We start from the raw sequence: 25,556 nt of genomic DNA on the forward strand, positions 1-25,556 counted from the left end.
AATGCTTTGCTTGCGCAAACGCAAACTGCACAGATCTGCTGCTTAAGGGCCCTCTACATGGAACTCTTTATTGTGTAAGAAACATTATAATATTTTTATTGCGAATTACGAACACTGGTCAACATACTTTTCGTTGTCCCGTTTTTTATATCCAAAAAATGTAACGGAGTTGAGCTTTTTGTATGAGATGATATTTATTTTTTAATTTTTCTCAACTATCTGTACTGTAGACTGCTATGTACTTCATTATTTATTTGATAAAAGGCACAACATAGATAAAAGTTTGACAAAGTAGTCAGAAACAAAACAACTAAAACGTCTTATCTACTCTTAATTTGAAAAGGTATCGTAGTATATACGTCGAAGAAGGAATTAAAAATGGAATTAATTTTAGTGTGTTACATTTGAACAAGAAGGTTACTCATCAATTATTTGTTAATTGTTACAACTTTTATTATACTCCATCGTGTTCTACTACAGTATATCTTCCTAAAATATATAATACGTCAATACTGAATGTCTGAAAAAAACTTTACAACGTTTTACTAAACCAAGAAGATTCATGAAAATAGTGGCAAAGATTGAGAAAGTGACATAAGTACTTCGTATGTTTAAACTAGTGATGTACCGACTATGGTTTTGGCCGACTAGCCGACTAATCGGTGCTCGGATGGCCGATTAGTCGGCCGACTAGTCGGCTAGTCGGCCAAGTTCATAATCGTTACTTCCCGATAATGATAACATTCGTATGGCAATTGAAGTAGCTTTATTCAAGTTCAGATGCATTAAAAAAACATTTTTTTTGCTCCTTGCGTCGTTGTGCTTTCAATATCAACTGAAATATGTTTTCTGCTACTGCGACAATACACCCACATAATTACCTACTTATACATGAATTCAATATGAACGCAAAATCATTTTGTACCCTAAATACGTACCTATTTGAGTAAAATGGGCATGTAACATTTGACTAATATTGGCTTTTTATTTTATTTATGTCCATCTTTCTGTAATTAATAATAGGCCGACTAATCGTCCATTTTTGCCGACTAGTCGCCGACTAATCGCCGACTACAAATGTGGCCGGATAGTCAGCTTTCCCGACTAGTCGGCGACTAGTCGGTACATCCCTAGTTTAAACCTTATTAGGTACCTTCCACATTCGTTTGAGTAAAGCAATGAGCGCGCGAATTTCATTTAGGTAAACATAATTGTTTTCCTTTGGCAGAATCAGACGTGCTCAAGTAATTCAAGTACAATTTCATAAGATCGGTGTCGAAACCTCTTAGCCCCTCCGTATCCCAACCCACTCTCGCCGTAGGCGTTGCTCCAAATTAATTTTATACTGTACGCGCGACAACTCAGGTTTCGCATACCAACAAAGTCGTATGTGTTCACATCGGATAGTCACTTGCGCCTTTAATGCAGGGGAATCTATAGGAATTTAGGTTATATCTTTCGCAAAACGACAATGGGACAGATAACATCCGAATGTCATAAGCTTACGCAAGATCGCATCACGATTTGCTATTGTGCGGAATTAGAACTTACTCCCTTGGGGCAAGGTCGTATTTACAAGAGTAAAATGAATGGGATAACCCTGTGACGACTTATTACTCATATGGACTTCTTGTGTATTTTAGAAAATAACTCATTTCACGATTTAAATAGTAAAAACAACTCTCGTAAACAAAATAAATTTGGGGTCACTGTGACTCTACGGGTTAAAAAAAATAAGGTAAAACGCACAATAGTGCGACCGTGGGAAATATGGCAAACATGCGACAATACTTCGTAGCGTGCGTGTCTTAAAACTACCGAGAAAAGTAACAAAGATGTGCGTGGCAACATGTGGCAGTTCATTATCGACTTGGGTAATAAGAAATGCAACCTTGTTGTGAAGCCAAATAATAGATTTCAACATTTTAAACACACGTTATCATTAACAAAGTTTGAATAACAGCCGTAATTTTAGAAAAAATATGTATCATTTTTAACTATGTATAACGAAAAAAAGGTACGTGTTGTCGATTCAATTGACAATAAAGCGCGACTAATAAAAATTAGGAATGAACCAACAATGATCATCTATATGAAAAAAAAACCTTGTTTCGTTTCACGCATTCACGCGCGTACATGGGACTTCTCAACATTGATTAATCGACGACTTCCTAGTTCGGTTAAAAATACGAGGTTTCCCAGACGTTCGGGCACGAATAGCAATCGTTAGCGAGATGCAAATGAGATGGAAACAAAAAGAAAAACGCCAGTGACTCACTGAAGTGGCTCGCGGCCTGGACGGAATCATTCCACTGTGATGATTAACAAATTAACATAGTTAGGTATAGGTACAGTAATCGTTAAAGGTAAAGACGTGGGTGGAGCCAAAAATATATAACAGTAATTGATTAGGCATATTATAGGATCTAACTGCGTAGAATCAGCAACTACGCTGATTGGTTTGCAAAATTATTGCTTCGAAATAGGTACCTACTGATTTAATTTTCTTTTATTAGAGTGTCGACCACAGGTAGCTTTACCCTGTTGTGTTAATGTTGTGTTTATCATATTTGATTGTCAGGGAAAATGCGGATAGCGTCATCCTGATCTTATATTTAGTTAATTAGGAACATATCAATGGTACCAATGTTCCACGTGTCAATACACGCAATCATACAATTTAATGGTTTTGTATAAATACTTAACAGTACATATGGGGCTACTTTTCCGCACTAGTGCGTAAAATAGCACTATTCGCGCGTATGTCGAAACTTTAAAGTGCCATATGTACTGTAAAACGTTCGATACACGTGCGAATAGGTAATTCGCAACTCGTGTCGATTTAAAACAATCCCTTCGGTCGTGTTTTAATTTATCGCCACTCGTTTCAAATTTCCTCTTTTTCGCACTTGTATCGAAAATAACTATTACACTTTCCCCTTACTTTTATCTAATCATTGGTTACATTAACACAAATCGTAAAAACATATTAACGTACCACGCATTTAAAGAAAATTCCTAGAAAAATATACATAATGTAACACATCGGTGCACGGTGACTAACGATACGAGTACCTATGACTCTCAAACAGACCTTAATGCACCTTACTATTATGGAATATAGGTCCTTATTTCAATATGCTTTAAGGTCGCTTCTCGCTACTTGTTTCAGTGCACCAAGGTACATTTTTGAACAGGAAAGCATAATGTAAACTTAAAAGTATTGTTCGGCTCTGGAATTTTATTATCCTCGCGCACAATGAAAACGTGTGCAACTGTGCAAACGCATACTAAGCCCGCTCTTACATAAGTATCTGAGGTCTGGCAATAATGTCTGGCTAAGAATTGTTCTAACTGAGAGCGACATCCTTGTGATAAGAAGAGGCTATAACCGTGAAAATCTAAGTTCGCAAATTGCGGGCATTTTTCTGTGTCACTCTAATTACGCCTTAATTGGAGTAAAAGAGAGAGATCCCCGCAATTTGCGAATATCGGTTTTCGCGGTAGCCCCTCTGAAAATTAAACTGTAGTCTATATATTGGGCTATATTTTTTGTTGTACAGTCAGCATCTATAACGACACGCCAAAAGTATTTGCCACCCTGGAATACTCTTCCAATAGAGATATATTTCTACAGTTCGCATTCAAAAAATATCTATCAGACAATCCCAGTCTAATTGATCTACACAGTATAGCAGTAACATAATACATCGATTTGGGTACGAAGAAAGAGTAAAAAATGTAAATTCACAAAATTGACAACGGAGCATTTAATCAAAGGAGACCCCATTAAAAGAAAATAGCATCTTGTGTCAACTATAAAATTTTGGCAAGTACTCGTAATTTAGTTTTGACTAGTTTTGAGTGTGAGCTTACGTCTGTAACACATCTCTAAAACCTGTTTCAAATAATGTTCAAACACAACGGTCTTGCAAAAATTATGTGATCGAATCACGTCACGACCAAGGCGCGTCCCGCGTTAAACATCCAAAAAGACACAAGTCTTTTATAGAATCTTCAGTCTATATATCCTTTCAAAGTCACGCGAGGTACGCCGACCTCAGTGACTGTGAGTCATTCTAATAAATAAAATAACCGACGAAATCGCGATTCGAATTCAAATATCGAACGATTGGAACGGCGGCGCGGGCGCAGGTGTCCGATTACGATAATCGGGGTAACAGTAAATAACTGTTAATGAAGCTTTTACTGTGCATCTGCAAAATCAAAATTTGGAGCGCCTACGATATTGTGGTGGCTATGTTATAGTATTTTATGCAACCGTTGTTTAAGAGGGGTCAAAAAAGGTGAGTGGCGTGAGTAACAATTTGAGGCGAAGCCGAAAATTGTTAATAAAGACGCCACGAGTATTTTTTGACTCAGTTAAACAACGTTGCATACAATACTTTTTCTACGACCAAGCACTTACTTTGAAAAAAATAATTGTAAAAATAAATATTTTTCATTCAACAAAAATAATACTTTAAACAGGTGGAATCATATAGGACATATATGTACGAGGGGCGTTCAAAATATTCTCGGTATTGATATCTTACGACCTCTTCTAAAATTTCTTTCGTTACTGGCCGCTAAGGTTTATTCATTGACATTAAAAAAAAGTATAATTCGAACCGAGATGGTCTTTTGTTTTTCTGCAATTGCTGAACAAACATGAACATCATGTGCGAATTGACAATGTTAACTAAATTAGAACATCGATGCGTGATAAAATTCTTGACAAAACAGGGTAAAAATTAAAAAACCATAAAAGAGGAAATGGATTGTGTTTACCGTGAGTCTGCTCCTTCTTTATCTACCATTCAAAAGTGGTCAAGCGAGTTTAAACGCGGAAGGGAGAGTATTGAAGATGACCCTAGACCTGGCCGGCCTGTAGTAGCTACTTCACAAGAAAATATTGATAAAGTGGAAAAACTTATATTGGAAGATGGTCGAGTGAAGGTAAAATCTATAGCACAAGTAACCAATCTCTCTATTGGTACCGTACATGATATTATACATGACCATTTTAATATGTCAAAAGTAAGTGCAAGATGGGTTTCGCGAATGCTGACTCGGCTTCAAAAAGACATGCGTGTAGCTTGTTGTTCCGATTTTATTGACCTGTGCGGTGAAAATCCTGATGAGGTGCTGCAAAGAATAGTTACTGGAGATGAAACCTGGGTTCATCATTATGACCCAGAGAGTAAACAAGAGTCCATGCAGTGGCACATTAAGGGTTCAGCTCATCCCAAGAAGTTCAAGGTCATCCCTTCAGCTGGCAAGGTCATGGCCACGATATTTTGGGATTGTAAAGGAGTATTACTAATCGATTATAAAGAAAAAGGTGTAAATATCACAGGACAGTACTACGCTAACATTCTACGTCAATTAAAGGATGTAATTAAAGAAAAGAGGCGAGGAAAGTTAACCAAAGGTATTCTGCTTCTGCATGACAACGCCCCCGTCCATACTGCTCATATTGCCAAGGCAGCTATTGTTGAATGTGGGTTTAAAACTGTTACTCACCCACCGTATAGTCCGGACTTAGCCCCCAGCGACTTCTTTTTGCTCCCCAATCTTAAAAAGGATCTGCGTGGAAATAAATTTTCTGACGATGAAGCATTGAAGGCGGCAGTGGAGGAGCATTTTTACACGAAAGATAAAAAATATTTTTACGAGGGATTAAAAAAAATAATTGATCGATCTTTTAAGTGTATGAACATAGGGGGGGAGTATATTGAAAAATAAAAATATCAAACTTTTCGTACTTGTTTGTTTTCATTCTCATACCGAGAATATTTTGAACACCCCTCGTAGGTAAACAAACCAAACCCGGCCACCGCACCCCGCGCCCCACGGCTGGTTGGTCAGCGACACCTTCTTGTAACTCATGAGGCCCTGGTACTTGCTCTTAGTTAAATTACAATTTTGGATAGTTTTTTTTCTCGATTTTGGCCAACCGCGCCCCGCGCCCCACGGCCGGTTGGTCAGCGACACCTTCTTGTAACTTATGAGGCCCTGGTACTTGCTCTTAGTTAAATTACAATTTTGGATAGTTTTTTTTCTCGATTTTAGCCACAGTAGCCTATGGAGACTAACAAGCAATGCTAAGCGGTGTTCGTAGTCTATGGATCTTGCTATATTACGGGTGTCACATGCGCGTTTCTGACTTCTGAAGCAATTTTATTGTTTCTACTATAGAACCTAATGAATATTTTGTAAATTGGCAGCAATGCACTTAGTACTCATCTGTCAGATATGACAATTAAAATTAGGTTGGCAACAATGTATTTCATACAATATTTTTTAAGTGGTGATTACACGAAGTATCGTAAAATTACCAAAAAGATACTGCGTGTATGCACAAATACTTTTTTGGGGAATAGACTAAAGACTTGTCTTGACAACTATAACATAGGGGTTTAAAGGTGTGTGTACGACCTTTTAAATGACAAATAAAAGTACGGGAGTAGAAAAAGATACTTATTTGAATATCGATTTAAAATGGGATTCACAAAGTCGCTTTTTATCCTTGTATGGGTTGAATAGCTTACTTATTTCTCTACTAGTGTCCCGCCCCGGCTTCGCACGGGTTAACAAATTATACATAAACCTTCCTCTTTAATCACTCTATCTATTAAAAAACCGCATTAACATCCGTTGCGTAGTTTTAAAGATCTAAGCATACATAGGGACAGACAGACAGCGGGAAGCGACTTAGTTTTATACTATGTATGTAGTGATGTCTATTCTATAGAGTATAGCCACTTTTTGAAGTGGAAACTTCTTTAGCGGCGCTGGGCACTTTTTGAGGTGGGGAAAAAATGATAAACTCGAGACAGCGTAAGGCGATCACGTGACCGTAAGGTTTAGATGGCCACTCATTTAGATGGCACTTAAAGCAATAACTTGGAGGATACAACTAAACGGAGTAGCCATTACAGGCTTTCCCCTCTGTCGAAAATAGGCGGCCAACGGTCATACACAATGTATGGACTGACGTTTATCTGACATCGCTATTTTTACGTTACGCATACATTTGACGTTCCCCTCCCCCGCAAAAATCGGCAGACTGTTTTGTACAGAAAATTACAGACATGGCGTCTCCGTTTGATTATATCCTCCAAGAGCAATAAAGAAAAACTCAATGACGTAATTCAATAAAGCTATGTACATCTTGATGAAATCGCTAATAAAAGTGAACTCTAGTACTGGAGAATAAAACTCAAAATATCATGACCATTATATTTAGATGCGAGGTTTGCAAGATAACTTTATAATTTCTATTCGAATTTTAAACAATTAATGCTACAAATTTGAATTTCGAATTTTAAACTAGCTCACCAGCAACCAGCGACCAGCAAATTCGGAACTAAAGTTTTTCAATAGAAAGGAGGATGGATCAATTATACATAGTGCTGCAGACATTTTGGACTAGTCATTGAGTTTTCACTTCTGTCGGCACTCCCGGAATGCAATCCGTTGTTTTTTTTTCACCAGACTCGATCAAGGGAGGCCGCGGCCTCATTTTTAAAGCCCTTTTTCTGTGCCTGGGCAAGCGTCCGTTACTCGGCGAAGGGCAAGTCCGGATTGCAGACATATCTACAGCAATATATCATAACGTTATTGCGTTTCCTTATTCGTAGGAAACAGAAGATATCCAACAATCTACAGTACTCACTTCGCTTTTCTATCACCTACGAGTACTAAAGGTTGCCAGTTGAAGTAAATATATAGGATCTCTGATCTTGCATATAGAGTTATTAAGAATCTCAAGACAAAGTTATACTGTACAAAATGCTTTGTTAATAATCTGATTTTACATTTTCGAATCGCAATAACTGTGACCATAAGATCGGTTTTATTAGTTTGTGAAACGATATCAGAGTGCGTACTGCTTATATGAGGCACGAGAAACCAATTCAGCATCAATCAACCAGTACAGTCGCCATCAGATATATCGGAGCGGCTAAGGCTCTCACAAATATCTGAACACGCCTCTATTTTCAGGGCGTTAGAGTGCGTGTTCAGATATTGTGAACATCTTGGCCGCTCCGATATATCTGATGGCGACTGTACAATAAGTATTGGCTTTTCGGTTATGCGAGCAAGCGTACGCTACAAATACGTTTTCGATACAATATATATATATGGTTAAAGAGCTCCAGCTGCAACATATCATAAAACTAAAGCCTTATTAGCTACTCGTTCTAGCCATATATACGGCACTTGGATATTAATTAATGACGTACTTAAAGCAATGATTATAAGACTTATAGTTTATTGACATTATTGCTTGATGCCTTGTACTGATTGTGAGGATAGGAGAAAGGTGCGTGGGCTTCTTAATTAGTGGGTTAATGACAAGTCATGGCATAAAGGAACTTAAAATTAATTATTTTTAGTTTCATGGTCAATATTTTATCGGCTTTTTAAACAAGCTACTATTGTGTGTAAAGTTCTTTTAAAATAGCCACTTAACTAAATATTATCACGTTGATATATCCTTTTTTTATCACAAATCACTTGGAAAAGTGTCTGGAAGGGTTCGCTTTTTAGCCATAAGCCCGCATGTTTCCGGCCTCTATTTTTAATGAAAAAAATTGAGGTATGCAATAAATATATTTCTGTCTAACACCTACGCCATCGCTTATGTACATAAAATTAGTTATATGATCGCCAAGTCACTATATATAATATTTAGTCCAAGCCCAACAAAGACTAAACATTAGTCGATTAACTAAATTCGACACAACAACGCAACGGAATGCGGTCACCCGAGCCGAGCGTAACCCATTCTTAAAACAACAGTAGCAACAGTAGCAAAAGTAATGGCCGCTAAAGAGACTAAACATAAACACAATCAAAATATTCAAAAAGTTTAGCTGTAAGTCAACCAACATAAGTCTGAACTTTAATAACTATGCGAAACTCTAATAAAGCTAAACTCACGACAATTTTGACGGTTTTTACACAATTTTCACTAAAACGAACGGAACAATTTTCAAGACGTTTACAATGATATTATATAACCATAGATAGGTTATACTCATACTTGAGAAGCACAAAAAATACTTCCATGTTTATTTCTGTGCCTATGAAGAAATCTGTTATTTTTGATTAATATTCTCATTCCATCCATCTTTGTCACACTCGTTGTTAAACATAAGGTCGTCTCTTTCTCTTTTGGTGTGCGGGAGCTCGTTAGCACGTGCACATTTCTCGCTTGTCGAGCCGCGACTAAAGGCAACTTGTCCAATTTGTCACAAGGTAAGCGCTTCAATTTTGGAACGCCTATAACCTATCTTGAGTTATAAATCATTGGACGTTTATTAATAATCTTCAGAAAGCTTATTTACCTATACGCGATTAAATCCCTTCTAAATACATTTAAACTGAAATAGAACCCGTTTAACAGGATCGTGTATGATTTCCGGCGTAATATGCTATTTAAAACTTTTCCCCGCAACTTCTTATACCTATTTTTTATCACGGTTAATTCGTTTTCCTTCTTAATACACGTTTTTGACATAGTCTTCAGAATCTCCTTAACCGGGTTCTACTGTAATTGTAACAAAGTTGCTGCGTACAAGTGTTCGTGAACAGCAGCGCCAGCGTAGGTCAAGTTTCGGCAAGCGAACTTGACACAGCGTCGTAACTCGTAACGCGCGTCAAAAGAGCCGCGTTACGTCGAAGTGTCGAGTTTCATACGCCCTTTGTTTACTGAGCGGCAGAAGGAGGTCATTCGGCCGGCGCGCTGTTTACGACACGACGTGAAAAAAGAACCCGCTGCGATAGAAACACGTAACTTTAAAGTTTTTGCAAATATTTTATTTGTACAGGCAGCAGCAATAGTTGCTAAGTAGTCGAGATGTTCAAAATGATCTTGACGCGACTTTATAGTTTGATTTATTTGTGCATTATGTTGTTAGGAACTCGTTATGTTGCTACTTGCTAGGAACTAAACGTACTGGTAGATTTGGTAGTTTAGATAGTGTCGGGCTGAAATTTCGGTTTCGGTAGGTCTCGGCACAAAAATCATGTTTTAGCCGAAGGTTCCGTTTTGGCCGAAACTACAGCAAAACCTTCGGTTTCAGTTTAGGTTTCTTAAAAAAATCGAATTTCGGTCGGACGCTACTTAGGTAGTCAGGTAGTAGACAGTCGCCATCAGATATATCGGAGCGGCCAAGGTGTTCACAATATCTGAACACGCACTCTAACGCCTGACAATAGAGGCGTGTTCAGATATTTGTGAGAGCCTTAGCCGCTCCGATATATCTGATGGCGACTGTACGAGTATTATATTCTTGACGCACAGGATTACTGTAGCGCCTAATTACAGTCGAGCAGACGATCCCGGATCGGTCGGATCACCGGACGACCGTCACTCATTCAAGCGTCAATCCCACATCCAGACAATGATGACATTAATGACATGACATGATGCCGGGACTGATAGAAAAGTGGAGCGGCCCCTTAGTTAGACTATAAACATGCAAAGTTATATGTTGTGAGGTGTAACAAGGTAAAATATATCATAAAGGAAGAATAGTTATTTGTACAACAAGAGATCAAAGTTTGATATTTCTTCGAGTGCTTATTTTGAGTCCCGTGCAAGCGAAAGATTCTATAATAGATTCACGAGCGTAGCGAGTGAATCTAATTTAGAATCTTGAGCGTAGTAAGGGACTCAAAAGCGCACGAGATGTAAATAACTTTGATCTCGTGTAGTACACAACATTTTTCACCTCAGCAGTGAGAACATATTAGAGAACACGACAAATGTATTCCTTCTTCATCACTTACCTCTATTCACTCATGTTTTCTTAAGATATACCAACAATTAAATTTTCACCTCAGCAGCTCGAACAAGGGTACTTTGCTACTTAAAAACAGTGAGCAAAATCGCATTTTGCTCACTGAGTGAGCAAAATAGCATTTTGCTCATTTTGTCCCACTCAGTGAGCAAAATGCGATTTTGCTCACTGTTTTTAAGTAGCAAAGTACACTTGTTCGAGCTGCTGAGGTGAAAAAATAATTTTCCTATTCACTTTGTGCTGTAATTAAACTTTTCAAGTGCTTTAACGCTTACTTGTTATTGCTTGGTTCATGATCTTAATTAATAAATACAAACGTTATAATTAAAACGATTTTGCCATGTTTTGCAGAAACAGAGGCCCAATAACGAATTAAGAAAACCTTTGTTGACTCAATAGTCAACAAAGGTTTTCTTAATTCGTTATTGGGCCTCTGTTTCTGCAAAATTAATACGAAATTAATATAACACGTAAAATCAATATTTTACGTGTTATATTAATTTCGTTACCATCCCTACTAATATTATAAACGTGAATCTAACTCTGTCTGTCTATCTATCTATTGCTATTTCACGCTTAAGCCCCAGACACGATTAAAATTAAGTTTGTTATAGAGATTAATTTGAGGCCCGGCGCTCATCATTTCACACAAACTAAATCGCGGACAGAAGCTATTTTTCCATAAAGCATAATGTACCGCATCTTTTTGTTTTATGAATCGCTGGCCTAAGTCTTAACATACATAAATGATATATATACGTCTAGCGTATGCTTGCATGTGTGCGTGGCTGCGCCCACCACGATACCTATGCGTCAATAAACCAGTGCATAACTAGCTACCGGTTGTTTCACTTGTGTCCATATTCCATATTTACGTATCTAACAGTGGCGACGAATACCCACATTTAAGCAAAAAGTAACATGTCGACTGGATTATTTGGTATTTTGACCAGTTTTGACCACAATGGACAGGAGTGGAAGACATACAAAAGCCGCCTGACACAGTGGTTTGTGGCAAACGACATCACCGATGCCACAGACGCGACTGGATCTAAGCGGAGAGCTATATTGCTAAGTGCACTCACGGAGGGTACGTACAGACTCGCTGCAGATTTGGTTTTGCCAAAGGAAGTACAAACGGTGCCCTACGATGATATCATAAAGAGTTTGGATACCCATTTCAACCCTAAACGAGTTGGATTCAGCGAGAGGCATAAGTTCTACGCAGCGGTACAACGAGAAGGCGAATCTCACTCACAGTGGGCCGCGAGACTTCGTGGTCTGACGTCGCTTTGTGCCTTCAATAATGTGGAAGAAACGCTACTCGATCGCTTTATTATGGGAATGAGGGCTTGTTATGAAAAAGAAAAGCTTTACGCGCAAGAATTGTCTGGCCTTACGCTTGGCAAAGCTGTGGAATATGCCGAGAATGTTAGCACCGCGCGCGCAGCTGCCGCCGCCAGCGCGAGCGGAGCGGGCGCGTCTGCCGCGGCCGCCGCGGCGCTGGACCCGCTATTAAAGGTTTCACGCAGTGCTAGTGCCAAGGGACCGGCCGCTACAAAAAATAGCCGTATAGGGAAGCCTAAGTGTACCATATGCGGGTATACCAACCACAAAACCGCGGAGTGTCAGTATAGTGATTATGTGTGTAAGAAGTGTAACGTTAAAGGCCATCTACGTAGGGTGTGTCCATCAAAAGTGAATTACGTAGACAATGGAGCCGGAGACGAGGACTTCGGAGACGATGGTGAGGTATTTACTATACGTTCGTTACGGGGAGAGCCAATGGTAGGCACTGTAACTGTTCGCGGATCAAAATTAAATTTTGAGATAGATACCGGTGCTGCCGTAACTGTTATTTCAAATGATATTTATAAATTACACTTTAAAGATGTGCCATTGGGTCCGTTGCGAAGAAGGCTGGTTACTTATAATGGCGATAATATCGCATGTGTAGGCGTTGTGCGGCTGCCTGTGTGCTACGACGACTACACACATTCGTTAGACATACATGTCGTACGAGACGGCGGAGTGTCTCTTCTAGGTAGGGACTTTATATCAGCCTTTCAATTGGAACTTGTACGAGTTAATCACTGTCACCAATTGTCTTCAGTTGAACAGCTACATAAAAAATTTCCTAGATTGTTTTCAAATTCATTAGGCTGTTTTAATAAACACAAAGTCAGACTGAGGCTCAAAGATAACGCGAAACCAGTTTTTATTAAAGCGCGGCCGATCGCATTTGCACTGCGCGATAAGGTAAACAAAGAAATCGACCGGCTAGTACAATTAGGTATTTTAAAACCTGTAGACCACGCCGAGTATGCTTCGCCAATAGTCCCAGTGTTAAAACGGAATGGCAGTGTCCGACTGTGTGCAGATTATTCTGTTAGTTTAAATAAGCAATTGATAATCGACCAGTATCCCTTGCCAACAGCAAAAGAATTATTTGCAAAATTGTATGGTGGCATTAAATTCACTAAACTCGACTTATCAATGGCTTACAACCAATTTGTTTTAGATGATGAGTCACAGCCGTACACTTGCATAAATACATCTCGGGGACTGTATATGTATACTCGTTTGGTGTTCGGTCTCGCCAGCGCGCCGGCCGTGTTTCAGCGCGCCATGGAGGGCGTGCTGGCCGGCATGGAGGGCGTGCTGTGCCTGCTCGATGACGTGCTCGTCACGGGCCGTGACGACGCGGAGCACGCGCGCAGGTTAAACGCCGTGCTCGAAAGGTTACAAGACGCAGGATTGACGTTGCAACAGGAAAAGTGTGATTTTTATAAAAATGAAGTTAGTTATTTGGGCTATGTTATAGACAAAAACGGCTTACATAAGTCACCCGATAAGGTCGAGGCAATAGTAAAGGCTCCCGTTCCGAATAATGTTAGCGAGCTCCAATCATTTTTGGGGTTAGTAAATTATTACAGGAACTTTGTACCAAATGCGTCGTCAATCTTGTGTCCTCTATATGACCTTTTAAAAAAGGGGTCTAAATGGCAATGGAAGGATGCACACCATACCGCTTACATGCAGATAAAAAAATGTATAGCATCAGATCAGGTTTTGGCTCACTTCAATCCAGGGGCTAAGCTATTTTTGACAGTCGATGCTGGGCCCCGAGGCCTTGGTGCGATTTTATCGCAACTGGACCCCGGAGGCCTAGAGAGGCCGATTTCGTTTGCCTCGAGGACATTGTCGGTAGCCGAAACGCGATACTCTCAGCTTCAAAAGGAAGCTACCGCTATTATTTTTGGTGTGCGTCGCTTCCACCAATATTTGTATGGAAGAACAGAGCCGTTCGTCCTTCGCACAGACCACAAACCCCTTGTATCGATTTTTGGTCCATATAAGGGTATCCCAGAAGTGACAGCCAATCGCCTCCAGAGATACGCAATATTTTTAAGCGCGTATAATTATTGCATTGAGTATGTGCGAAGTGCTGACAACAGCGCTGATTTTTTGTCGCGCGCTAGTCTCCCGGCGCCGGCACCTGCACCTGCACCGACAGACGAGCGCGCGGCCTGCGCGGGCGCGCGGGGCGCGGCGCAGGAATGTGCTGACGGCGCGGAACCGTGCGATCGCGCTGCATACGTACATTTCGTTCTAAGTGGAAGTCTGCCTGTCACTTTCTCGGACGTATGCAAAGAAACCCGTAATGACGTTATTTTAGTTAAAGTACGTAAACATATAATGGAGGGATGGCCAAACAAAGTTAACGATTTACAAATTAAACCTTACCACTTATGTCGAACACAACTGTCATACGAAAATGGGTGCATTATGAGGGGCCATAAGGTTGTAATTCCAGGCACGTTACGTGAAAAAGTGTTGTCAGAGCTCCATAAATCGCATCTTGGTATAGTGAAGACTAAGGCGGAGGTTAGGTCTAGATTTTGGTTTCCGGGTGTGGATGAAGCTGTAGAACGAATGATAGGATCTTGCGAGATTTGCATACAGATGCGACCAGCACCAGCCCGAGTCAAGCCCGTTCCGTGGACACCGCCTAAGGAGGCTTGTAGTCGTGTCCATGCAGACTTCCTTGGCCCAATAAATGGTCGAATGTACCTAGTGCTGGTGGATGCGTTTTCCAAGTGGCCAGAAGTGTATGACATGGCCAACACAACTACATCCACTGCCACTATCGATAAATTGTACGAATTTATGTCCAGATTCGGTATACCGCTAACCTTGGTAACGGACAATGGCACAGCTTTTTGTTCCCAAGAATTTCAATCTTTTTGCAATCTTAATGGAATAAAGCATGTTACGTCACCGCCGTACCATCCCGCAAGCAACGGTCAGGCCGAGTCGTATGTGAAAGTAGTTAAAAAGGGAATACGGTCTAGTCTTATGTCGAGTAGTAATGTTAAACAAGCGAAAATGGAACTTTTAAAATATTTGTTTGATTACCGTAATTCGAAACATACTACCACTGGATTTTCTCCCGCACAATTAGTCTACGGCCGTAAAATGAGGTCACGTATAGATCTCTTATCCCCACCCTCGTCGTCGCCCTCGTCTGTGGCTCCAAAGTCTGATAAGTCCGAGGTTCAGTGCTCACAGGATAATAATAATGTAACTAACCGGAAACAATTCGCAATTGGCACCTTTGTACTCTATACAAAAAATGTAAACAATAATAAAATTATATGGGGTAAAGGAACGGTACAAAAGCGAATAGGAAAAGTTATGTATTTAATTAAAGACTGGGATTCTCAAATAAGTTATCGTAAACATATAAACCAATTAGCATTGTATAAAGGTCACCTGGGAGATGCTAATGTATGGGACTATGACGATCACGATATACTTACGCATTCACCGCCTACGCCGACTTCTACGTCGTCGTCGCCGCCAACGCCGCCGCCGCCGCCGCCGCCGCCGCCGCCGCCGCCGCCGCCGCCGCCGCCGCCGCCGCCACCGACACCGCCACCGCCGCCGCCGCCGCCGCCGCCGCCGCCACCGTCGCCGCCGCCGCTGCCGCCAGCGCCAGCTGAGCTACCACCGTCGGCGCCAGCGCCGCCGCCGGCTCAACCGATAATGTTGCCATCGCCTCACCAGAATGCGTCAGGCCATCTTACTCACCCCGTGGAGGAGGAAGAGATGAACGAGGATGATGAGGAGTTTCATGAGGCAGAATCCGACAATAGGCCGCCTCCAGGCGAGACACGGAGAGTGATGCGTCCCCGTCCCAAAATAGATTTTAAGAAATACTACTAATGTCGAATTTGAAAATTAGGTTATAGGATTAATAGTTTAATAGGTGGAGGGATGATATATATACGTCTAGCGTATGCTTGCATGTGTGCGTGGCTGCGCCCACCACGATACCTATGCGTCAATAAACCAGTGCATAACTAGCTACCGGTTGTTTCACTTGTGTCCATATTCCATATTTACGTATCTAACAATAAAGCAACTTGATTACTATGTATAAGCTAAGCTGCAACTATCACCAAACGTAATCTATATATATAAATGCAAGTGTCCTGACTGACTGACTGACTGACTGATTCATCAACGCAGAGCCGAAACTACAAAAGCTAGAAAGTTGAAATTTGCACACTAGGTTGCATTTGTAAAGTGTACAAGAGATAAGAAGCGATTTTGAAAAATTCAACCCCTAAGGGGGTTAAAAAGGGGATGAAAGGTTGTATGGGGTTCAAGTTTTAGTTTAAGCTAGGAATTTGAAACTTTGTGAAAATGTATTATATTAAAAAACAAGAAAACTAATTTCAGCGTTTTCGAAAATTCATCCCCCAAGGTGGTGAAAAAGGGGTTGAAAGTTTGTATGGAGATCAAATATTTTTGTGAGTGTGGGACGTGAAACTTTGTATATGGGTATGTTATTATAAGACAGTAAAAGTGATTTCAGCGTTTTTGAAAATTCATCCCCTAACAGGGTTAAAAAGGGGTTGAAAGTTTGAATCCATTACAAATGCTTTGAAACTTCTTAGAAAGGCATAATAGCCGATTACAACAAACAGTAATTGCGACGTTTTAGGAAATTCAACCCCTAAGCGGGTAAAAAAGGGGATGAAACTTTGTCTTGGGGTGCAAATTTTATTTTAAGCTAGGACCTTGAAACTTCGCAAAAAGGTATGAAATTAAAAAACAACAAAACTAATTTCAGTGATTTTAAAAATTCATCCCCCGAGGTGGTGAAAAAGGGGTTGAAAGTTTGTACGGAGATCAAATATTTTTGAGAGTGCGGGACTTAAATCTTTGAGCCATATTATTAGAACACAAGAAAACTAATTTCAGCGTTTTTAAAAATTCATCCCATAACAGGGTTAAAAAGGGGTAGAAAGATTGTATAGGTTATAATTTTATTTAAAGCTAGGAACTTGAAGCTTTGTAAAAAGGTAAAGGTAAAGAAAACTAATTTCAGAGTCTTTGATAATTCATCCCCCAAGGTGGTGAAGGGGGTCAAAAATTTGTATGGAACCCAAATATTTATTTGAGTGCGGGATTTGAATCGTTGTATAAAGGCATATTATTACAATACAAGAAAAGTAATTTCAGCGTTTTTAAAAATTCATCCCCTAAAAGTTTAAACAGGGGTTGAGAGTTGGTAGAGGGTTCAAATTTTATTTAAAGCTAGGAACTTCAAACTTCGTAAATAGGTAGTTAGGTAGTAGGTTTTATTAAATAGTGGACTTGAAAATCTTCTGGGGGTTGACAGAGATTATATCGAGAACAATTTTATTCAGAATTCGTAGCCAGGTTGTGAAAGACAAATCTCATGCGTTGTATAATAATTAACAAATGATTAACCGTCCCTACTGCTATCTTTTGCTGCATAATGTTCTAAAGTTCTAAACTAATGTAGAATGTATAACCACCAATATACAAATCCACGCGTACGAAGTCGCGGGCAACAGCTAGTACTTATAATAATTTCAAGTTCAGATCGCAGGTCGCAATAGCTGCGCGCGCACAATAGAATATTTCGCCGTCATTAGAATACAATGACAAGGTCGCTACGGCCCAATTTTACTGCATATGATATGATATAAAGACAAAGCGACACCGAGAATGTTCTACAAACATCTGGGGAGCTACCGCGAACATCGATTAAATTGAAAATTGTTGGCTCTTTCAATATAGGAGTGACCGAGAAAAAGAAAAACTGATTTCAATTTTGAACAACAATTCTACTGGAACTGAGAACTAGACTCTAAAAGGGACCCAATTTATCACGACAAAATATACCTGAAATTCTATAAGCATGAATATTGTCTGTATCGCGTATAAACTCTTGTCCCTCTCGAAAAATCGTGATTAGGTGTTTTATATAAGGTCCCCAGGACGAGGTGGCATGCATTGCGTAAACGCATTTCCCCAACGTTCAAAAAGGCTATTAGATGAGACGACTATAAATGCCAACAATATACGCGGTAGGAGAAACTAAATCTTAATCGGAGTATTACAATACAATACAATACTCTTTGTTGCACACCTCACCGAACTCGTAGTTTACAATAGGTAAATGTACAGTAACATTAATATCAAAGCTCAAAACAGAATGCTTGTGAACAGCTAAATTCAAGCAAGCGTGCAACGCAATAAAGGAAAAACAAACACAAAATATAAATATCATCATTTTCCTTTAAACACGTACATTTTCTTCAAATCGACCGATAAGCCACAACCAACATTTGAGTCATGGGCGCCGGCGCCGGCGCATCGACAATTAGAGACTGATCCATTACAGAAAGGCAGAGGCCATGGTGGTGCAGGCCACTCCAAAGGTACCACTCGAACTTTTCCCCAAGGGTCGAAAAGCGAATGCGCCCAGCAAGTTTCCCTAGGGGGACCGACTAGCGTAGGTGCCGGAGGAGTAGGCAGCGGAACGATGGCCTACTGCGAGAGGCGAACGGGAGCACCGCTTCCAAATCCTGCTGGCGTTGCTCCGGGCGCCCCTGACAGCACGGCCATGCCTACGGGCGTGGACGTGCAGTCGGGTGGAGGAGCCGCTATGTCCAGGAGGCAGAAGAGGCGTGCGAAGGCGCGAGGAAAGACGGACGCGGAATCGGTGGCTGGACCCTCCACAAGTGGAGCGGGAAGGCCACAGAATAAGAGGTCACTGGGGGCCAGTGGCGACTCATCTCTGCTCGCTGGTGACTGCAAGAGAACGAGGGTGGGGGGATCGTTCGCGGAAGTCACGGCGAGCGAGAAGATGGCCATCGTCCCAGTGGCCTTCCCTGCCGAGAAAGTGATGCAGGAGCATATGCCGGCCATCGTAGGAGCTCTGCTCCTATTTCTGGATGAGGCCGCAGAGCCTATGCCCGACATCACACTCGGCAACCTCGTGGGGGGCGCGCTCAACGTCACCTGCAAGGGGAGGGAATCCGCGGCATGGCTCAGCACGGTAATCGGAGGTGGGGAGATTGCCGGGCTGCGCCTAAAGGTCGTGAGTGCCAAAGATCTGCCGAAACCGGTCAAGATGGCCTGGAAAACGGTGGTCGATGGCAGTCAGGACATCGCGAGGGCCCTCAGGGTGCTGCAGAGGAGGAACCCTAGGCTGCGCACATGCGAGTGGAAGGTAGTCGACACCGTGGGGTCGGGGCCGAGCACTAGGCGAATCGTACTGATGGACCGGGTGTCGGCCGCCGTCATCAAGGAGGCCGGCTACGTTCTGCACTCGGGGCTCGACACCAGCCACTTCAAGCTTCTGGAGGAAGCGCGGGAGCAGGGGCCTGGGGGGGCTGAGGTCGAGCCGGGTGGGGTGGGGGGAGAGGGGGGTGAGGTAGCCCAGAAGGCTACGGTCGCTGTGGCGACAGGGGGGGCCCCGGGATGGGAGGCGCCACCAGCCGGTGACGCACCTGTGGAGGTGGCTAAGGACCAGCCGGAGGAGGCGGGGGACATGGTGCAGCTGGGAGAGGACCATGCCGGACTGTGCATGACTCGAGCATCGTCACCGATTTCATCGATGGCGGGCTCAGAGGATCTGCGTGGTCTGGCGGAACTCTACCTGGAGAGTACCATGTCACCCATGTCCTTCGACGACACGGTCCAGGAGGTGGCTGCTGATCTCAGCACCACCAAACAATAAACGCCGCAATGGAGGGCTTAAGGTGCGTACAGATAAATCTTCAGCACAATAAAGCAGCCACTGCCCTTCTGGCTAGGCAGCTAAAAAGCGATAAATTCGATATTGCTCTTATTCAAGAACCATATATTTACAAAGGCGAGATAAGAGGCTTAAACGGTACTGGCGGGACATTGTTATATGTTTGTCCTGAGAGTACTATGAGGACATGTATCTATGTTAAAAATGGCATTAACGCTATGCTTCTACATGCTTTCTGTTCCAGGGATCTGACCACGGTCAAGATCCAAAACAAGGGGGGGGGCAAGGCGCTAATCATCTCATCAGCCTACCTTCCCTACGAGGCAGCGGATCCAATCACTGGGCAACTGAGGGATCTTGCTATCTACGGCAGCCAGGTGAACACCGACCTGGTCATCGGCTGCGACGCAAATGCACACCACGTCATCTGGGGGAGCTCAGGTGTCAACAGAAGAGGGGAGAAGGTACTGGATTTTCTGGTAAGCTCCTCTTTACAAATATTAAATAAAGGCAATGAACCGACATTCGTCAATGCGAGGCGGGGTGAGGTTATTGATATAACGCTAGCGTCCAACAACGCGAGTAATAAGATCAGCTCATGGCATGTCTCTGGGGAGATTTCTTTATCGGACCACAGATATATATGCTTCAGGTATAAGACTAAAATCGAATTAGGAACTATACGCAAACGGAATCCCAGAAACACCAACTGGTTAGCGTTCAAAAGCGACCTGAAGGTGGAACTGGGAGACCCTAAAGGCAAGTTAAACTCTATTATTGACATAGAACTTGAAACAGACAGAATAGTACAAGCTGTCTGCACAGCTTGGTCAAACAACTGCCCGGAAAAGAAAATCCTGGCGAAGAAGGCGCCTTGGTGGAACCCGGAGATTGCTAAACTCCGGAGGGAAACCAGGGCTGTCTTCAATGATGCTAAAAGGACCAATGACTTTGAGCATTACGCGCAGAAACTCACGGAATACAGCAAAGCCGTGAGGAAAGCAAAAAGGAAAGCATGGATGAACCATTGCGATCAAATCAGGTCCATACCGGAAGGCATGAGACTCACAAAGGCACTAGCCGCAACGAAGTCAGTCCCACTTACTTCCATTAGAAGAAGTGACGGAGGAATGACTGAAACGGGGCTCGAAACCCTTAAAGTTATGTGTAACACACACTTCCCAGGCTCGATAATACATCAGAGCGTAACGGACGATGTAGTAAACAGTGCAATGGAACAATCCATTAGCACAACCAGGTACAACTGGGACACGTCTAAAAAGGTAGTAGATCACGATAAGATACAATGGGCACTATCCACATTTCAACCATACAAAGCCCCGGGGCCAGATGGAATCTACCCCATACTACTACAAGAGGGCGCCAATGTACTAATACCGCACTTAGGTAGATTGTACAGAGCGTGTATAGCCTTCGGACACGTGCCGCGTGTATGGAGGATGGTAAAAGTAACGTATTTGCCTAAACCAGGCAAAGCAGATTACACAGAAGCCAAATCATACAGGCCGATAAGTCTGTCATCGTTTTTCCTCAAAACACTGGAGAAACTGGTAGACAGACACATAAGGGATGGTCCTCTTAAGAGGCATCCACTGCACCAATTGCAGTGTGCGTACCAGCCGGGTAAATCGACTGAAACGGCACTACACCTGGTGACAACCAGAGCGGAACAGGCGATAGAAAACAAAGAACTATGTCTGGCTACTTTTCTAGACGTGGAGGGGGCATTCGACCGCACCACGTATCAGGCAATCAGTATTGCAGCATCTAAACATGGCATAGAGCCGACAATCTGTAGATGGATTGGTACTATGCTAAATAGCCGACTAATAACATCCTCCCTTATGGGAGACGAAATACTAGCTACGGCTACGAAAGGTTGCCCACAGGGTGGGGTTCTCTCACCAACTCTCTGGAGTCTGGTAGTTAACTCACTGTTGGAAGAACTAAACAAAGGCCCAATACATACGGTAGGGTATGCAGATGATTTAGTGATTCTTGTAAACGGAAAATTCCCGGGAACAGTATCGGAAATCATGAATAAAGCACTGAAGCAAGTGGAGAGATGGTGCAACTGTCATCAACTCTCCATAAACCCAGGCAAAACAGTGGTAATACCGTTTACCAGGAAAAAGACCCTTAATGGCATGAAGCAGCTGAAGCTTTATGGAAGGGTCCTGGAAATGTCCAATGAAGTGAAATATCTAGGCGTAACACTTGATAAAGAACTGAACTGGAGAAAGCATGTCGAACTCACAATCACCAAGGCACTTAGAGTGTTTGGAATGTGTAGATCGGCTTATGGCAAAACGTGGGGTCTAAACCCCAAGGTACTAAGATGGATCTATACCATGATGGTAAGACCAATCATCTTGTACGGATGCCTGGCATGGTGGCCAAGGACACTAAAGAGAACATGCAGGGATGCCCTTATGAAAATACAAAGAACGGCATGCATGGCTATTACTGGTGCGTTTAGAACGACGCCAACCGCGGCGATGGAGGTACTGCTAGACCTTCCACCGTTACACCTAGTGATACAATCTGAGGCGCGGAAATCGTTACACAGGTTGGCCCTAACAGGCCTCTGGAGCGATAGCAAGCCAAAGACCAAGCACACAAACATGGAATGCGACAATTTCGTGAAAAGGATTACGAACATGGGCTGCGATAAAATGCAACCCAAGTTTGTATTCCATAAGAATTTTAACGTTAAAATTCCAACAAGGGCAGAATGGACCGAAGGTCTTGAAGCACCAATCCCTGATGAAAACGACATCATATGGTACACAGATGGGTCTAAGACAGAATCTGGTACGGGAGCAGGCATTTATGCAAATGACTTTAGTAGTAGTATAAGCATGGGCAATTACGCCACTGTCTTCCAAGCTGAGACTTTCGCTATAATTGCCTGCGTGCATGAGAATATAGTTAGGCAAACCCAAGGGAAGAATATCTATATACTCAGCGACAGTCAGGCGGCACTCAAAGCGCTTGAATCGCACAGAGTGGACTCTAGACTGGTATATAATGGCGTCCAAGCTCTGAACCAGCTTGGAAGGCAAAACAGAGTGCAACTGGTATGGATCCCAGGGCACGAGGGATTCATAGGCAATGAAAATGCAGATGAACTTGCCAGAACCGGATCTGAAAGCAACTTTATAGGTCCGGAACCATTCGTGGGGCTCTCACAGGGAACCATCACAACGGCTATTAAAGACCATGCCAAGACCAAACATCAGGAAGAATGGAACAGTCTGACGGGTCTAAAGCATGCAAAGCTCTTCATGCAAGGAGTAGACTCCGGCTGGAGCAAAAAGCTTTGGAAACTTAGCAAAAGACAACTCCAAATCATAACGGGGGTGTTCACTGGTCATTACGGGGTCAAGGGAATTCTGACCAAGATGGGACATTCTGACAACACCGATTGTCGTATGTGTGGCGAAGAGGAAGAGACAGTGAAACACTTAATGTGTGAATGTCACGCCCTCGCCAGACAAAGAATGAAGGACTTTGGAGCAGGATATCTGGAACCAAAGGACTTTAAAACGCTACCCATGAGCTCCATCATCCGACACATGGATATGGTGGGAAAAGCTCTTGAGTAGCTGACGGATCTTCTCCAGGGGGTAATTGCACAAAAGATCCCTATGGGTCGAAGTGTATCCGTAAGGGCCCCCGAAAATAATAAGATAAGATAAGATAAGATCCATTACAGGCAGGCATGCGCGAAATGTGCGCTAACTATGCATGCAAGCTTTGGATGGATGAGGGGTATAATTATAACACATATGCTCGATTACGGGCAAAAATATCAGGGTTTTATGAAAAGTTGGGGAATAGTACATTGTTGCCGAGGAATGGAAAGAAAGGCATTTTCTGACGAGGTGCCGTTTTCGATTTACGAACAAAATGTAACCATTTCAGAGCATGTTTGAGAAAAACTATGTTGAGTATTTATACTCTGAACTCTCCGGATAAAGACTTTAAGATTATCCGATCGTAAAGATAAAAAATGTAGGCCGATGAATGTAAGTCAGGACAACGGTCGAGGAATACATACATTCAATTTAAAATATATACCACAACTGCAAACTGTCGGAAAACATTAAGATATTATATGAAAAAAATATACCTACTAACAACAACACACTCATTTATATACCTTATGTCAAACGTATAAGATTTAAGATTCACAGTTGACTGGACGATCCTTTAGTAATTGATATAGCAAGTACATTAAAGGCGAAGGGCGAAGTATGTAAAACTTATCATGTTACATTATCCAGCTTCACTCTCTACTAAACCGGTATCGGTACTCTCATGCGAGATGGTAATTCTCAAAGATGGTAGCCACGTATACATGTCAAAAACGAATATACACGCTCTAATCGACGTTTACCCATATTGCTCCCATGCGTGGGTCTCACAACTTTACGTGAACATGGCTAGAAAATATTGCAGCAATCAGGTAGTTATTATCTTTCGAAGCATGAGATGTCGTGTCGTGTAGCCATAATAAATAAATTTCTCAGGCCACATAACATCATAATTATCGCGCGCGATATTTAAAGCTTTATCAACTCTGTTAAATTGTGGCATCTTTCGAGATGCATCTTAGAAGTAGCATCTCAAACGAACCTTCGGACACGATGTTCTAGATTCTGCTATTCTTTACAGCTATTTTTCTCTGGAACAGGGATAGGAAAAAGCACAGACCGAATCCAGCGCAGGCGAAGCACCGGTACAGCTAGTATTAGTCATGTCAAATATATGTAGGATATATCTTCGAAATGCTGATAGGGTTTTACAGTAGTAAATGTGTCTCAATCGCCATTTTTGTAAATAATTGTAAGGGAACACTCGCGTGAGACTCATATATCAGCCGTATCACTATAATTGTAAATTACAGTCCACTCAGTTTTCCCAACACATTCGACCAAAAAGTCATACATGCCACAAGTTTATTATAAACTTACGTTCCTTCTCGTAAATAGGGGTATATCGAAGCGCATGTGTTGATCAAAGGAGTGCGCTCACGCATTGCTGTAATAGAATAATTAATGGGCGCCGAGCGAGGGTCACTGACAGCACTCCCTCCCGAACGTGAGGACGTGAATGTCAGAACTACAATTGTGCACTATCATTATGGTGTCGGCGCACTCGTTATGTTTCCCGATAGCCAAACTGAGCGATATTGCAGCTCCTTATATGATCATCTTGAGAAAGCATATTTGACAGTCAATTTTAGTGATGCATGAGGCCATACGATGTTTAATTTGATTCCCAGCTGCATTCTTCTGGAGAATTGTGTCACTTTCAGTTAAAAATAACGTTGCTTGACTTTGACTCTTTTTGATTGAATGTGAGCCTAACAAATGCAAATTCTCAGTGATTCAAAGCAGGATTTATCGACGCTGTTCCGATGAAAATGGAACGGCCGAAAACCCATAAATTTAAAGTTTCTAAAGAGCAGAGCCTTGCCGTGTCCGTTCCACTTACGAAACCAACTGAAGGCTTGTTATTAGCCATTCAAACCAGAGAACAATACCCTCGGTTAGGGGGTCGCAACAAACAGGCAAACTCATGCAAATTCACTTTAAAAAATCACCAGTTGCCCGACGCTATTGTTT

General features: G+C 42.0%; 2 protein-coding genes across 3 annotated transcripts in view; one reads left to right on the forward strand and one right to left on the reverse strand.

Annotated features, from left to right (window-relative positions):
• LOC134648674 (death-associated protein kinase related) overlaps positions 1-25,556 on the reverse strand; it is a 317,978-nt gene that overhangs the window by 169,470 nt on the left and 122,952 nt on the right. The window lies entirely within an intron of this gene.
• On the forward strand, positions 11,709-15,489 carry LOC134648633 (uncharacterized). The gene is made up of 2 exons (XM_063503122.1): positions 11,709-12,564; positions 15,381-15,489. The coding sequence occupies exons 1-2, from the start codon at positions 11,739-11,741 to the stop codon at positions 15,392-15,394; spliced, it is 840 nt and encodes a 279-aa protein (XP_063359192.1). The 5' UTR covers positions 11,709-11,738; the 3' UTR covers positions 15,395-15,489.

The sequence above is a fragment of the Cydia amplana genome, chromosome 6, assembly GCF_948474715.1.
Source record: "Cydia amplana chromosome 6, ilCydAmpl1.1, whole genome shotgun sequence".
NCBI lineage: Eukaryota > Metazoa > Arthropoda > Insecta > Lepidoptera > Tortricidae > Cydia > Cydia amplana.

Bases quoted from the DNA above. Each gene is read 5' to 3' on its own strand.
- LOC134648633 (XM_063503122.1), top strand. From the start codon at position 11,739: ATGTCGACTGGATTATTTGGTATTTTGACCAGTTTTGACCACAATGGA.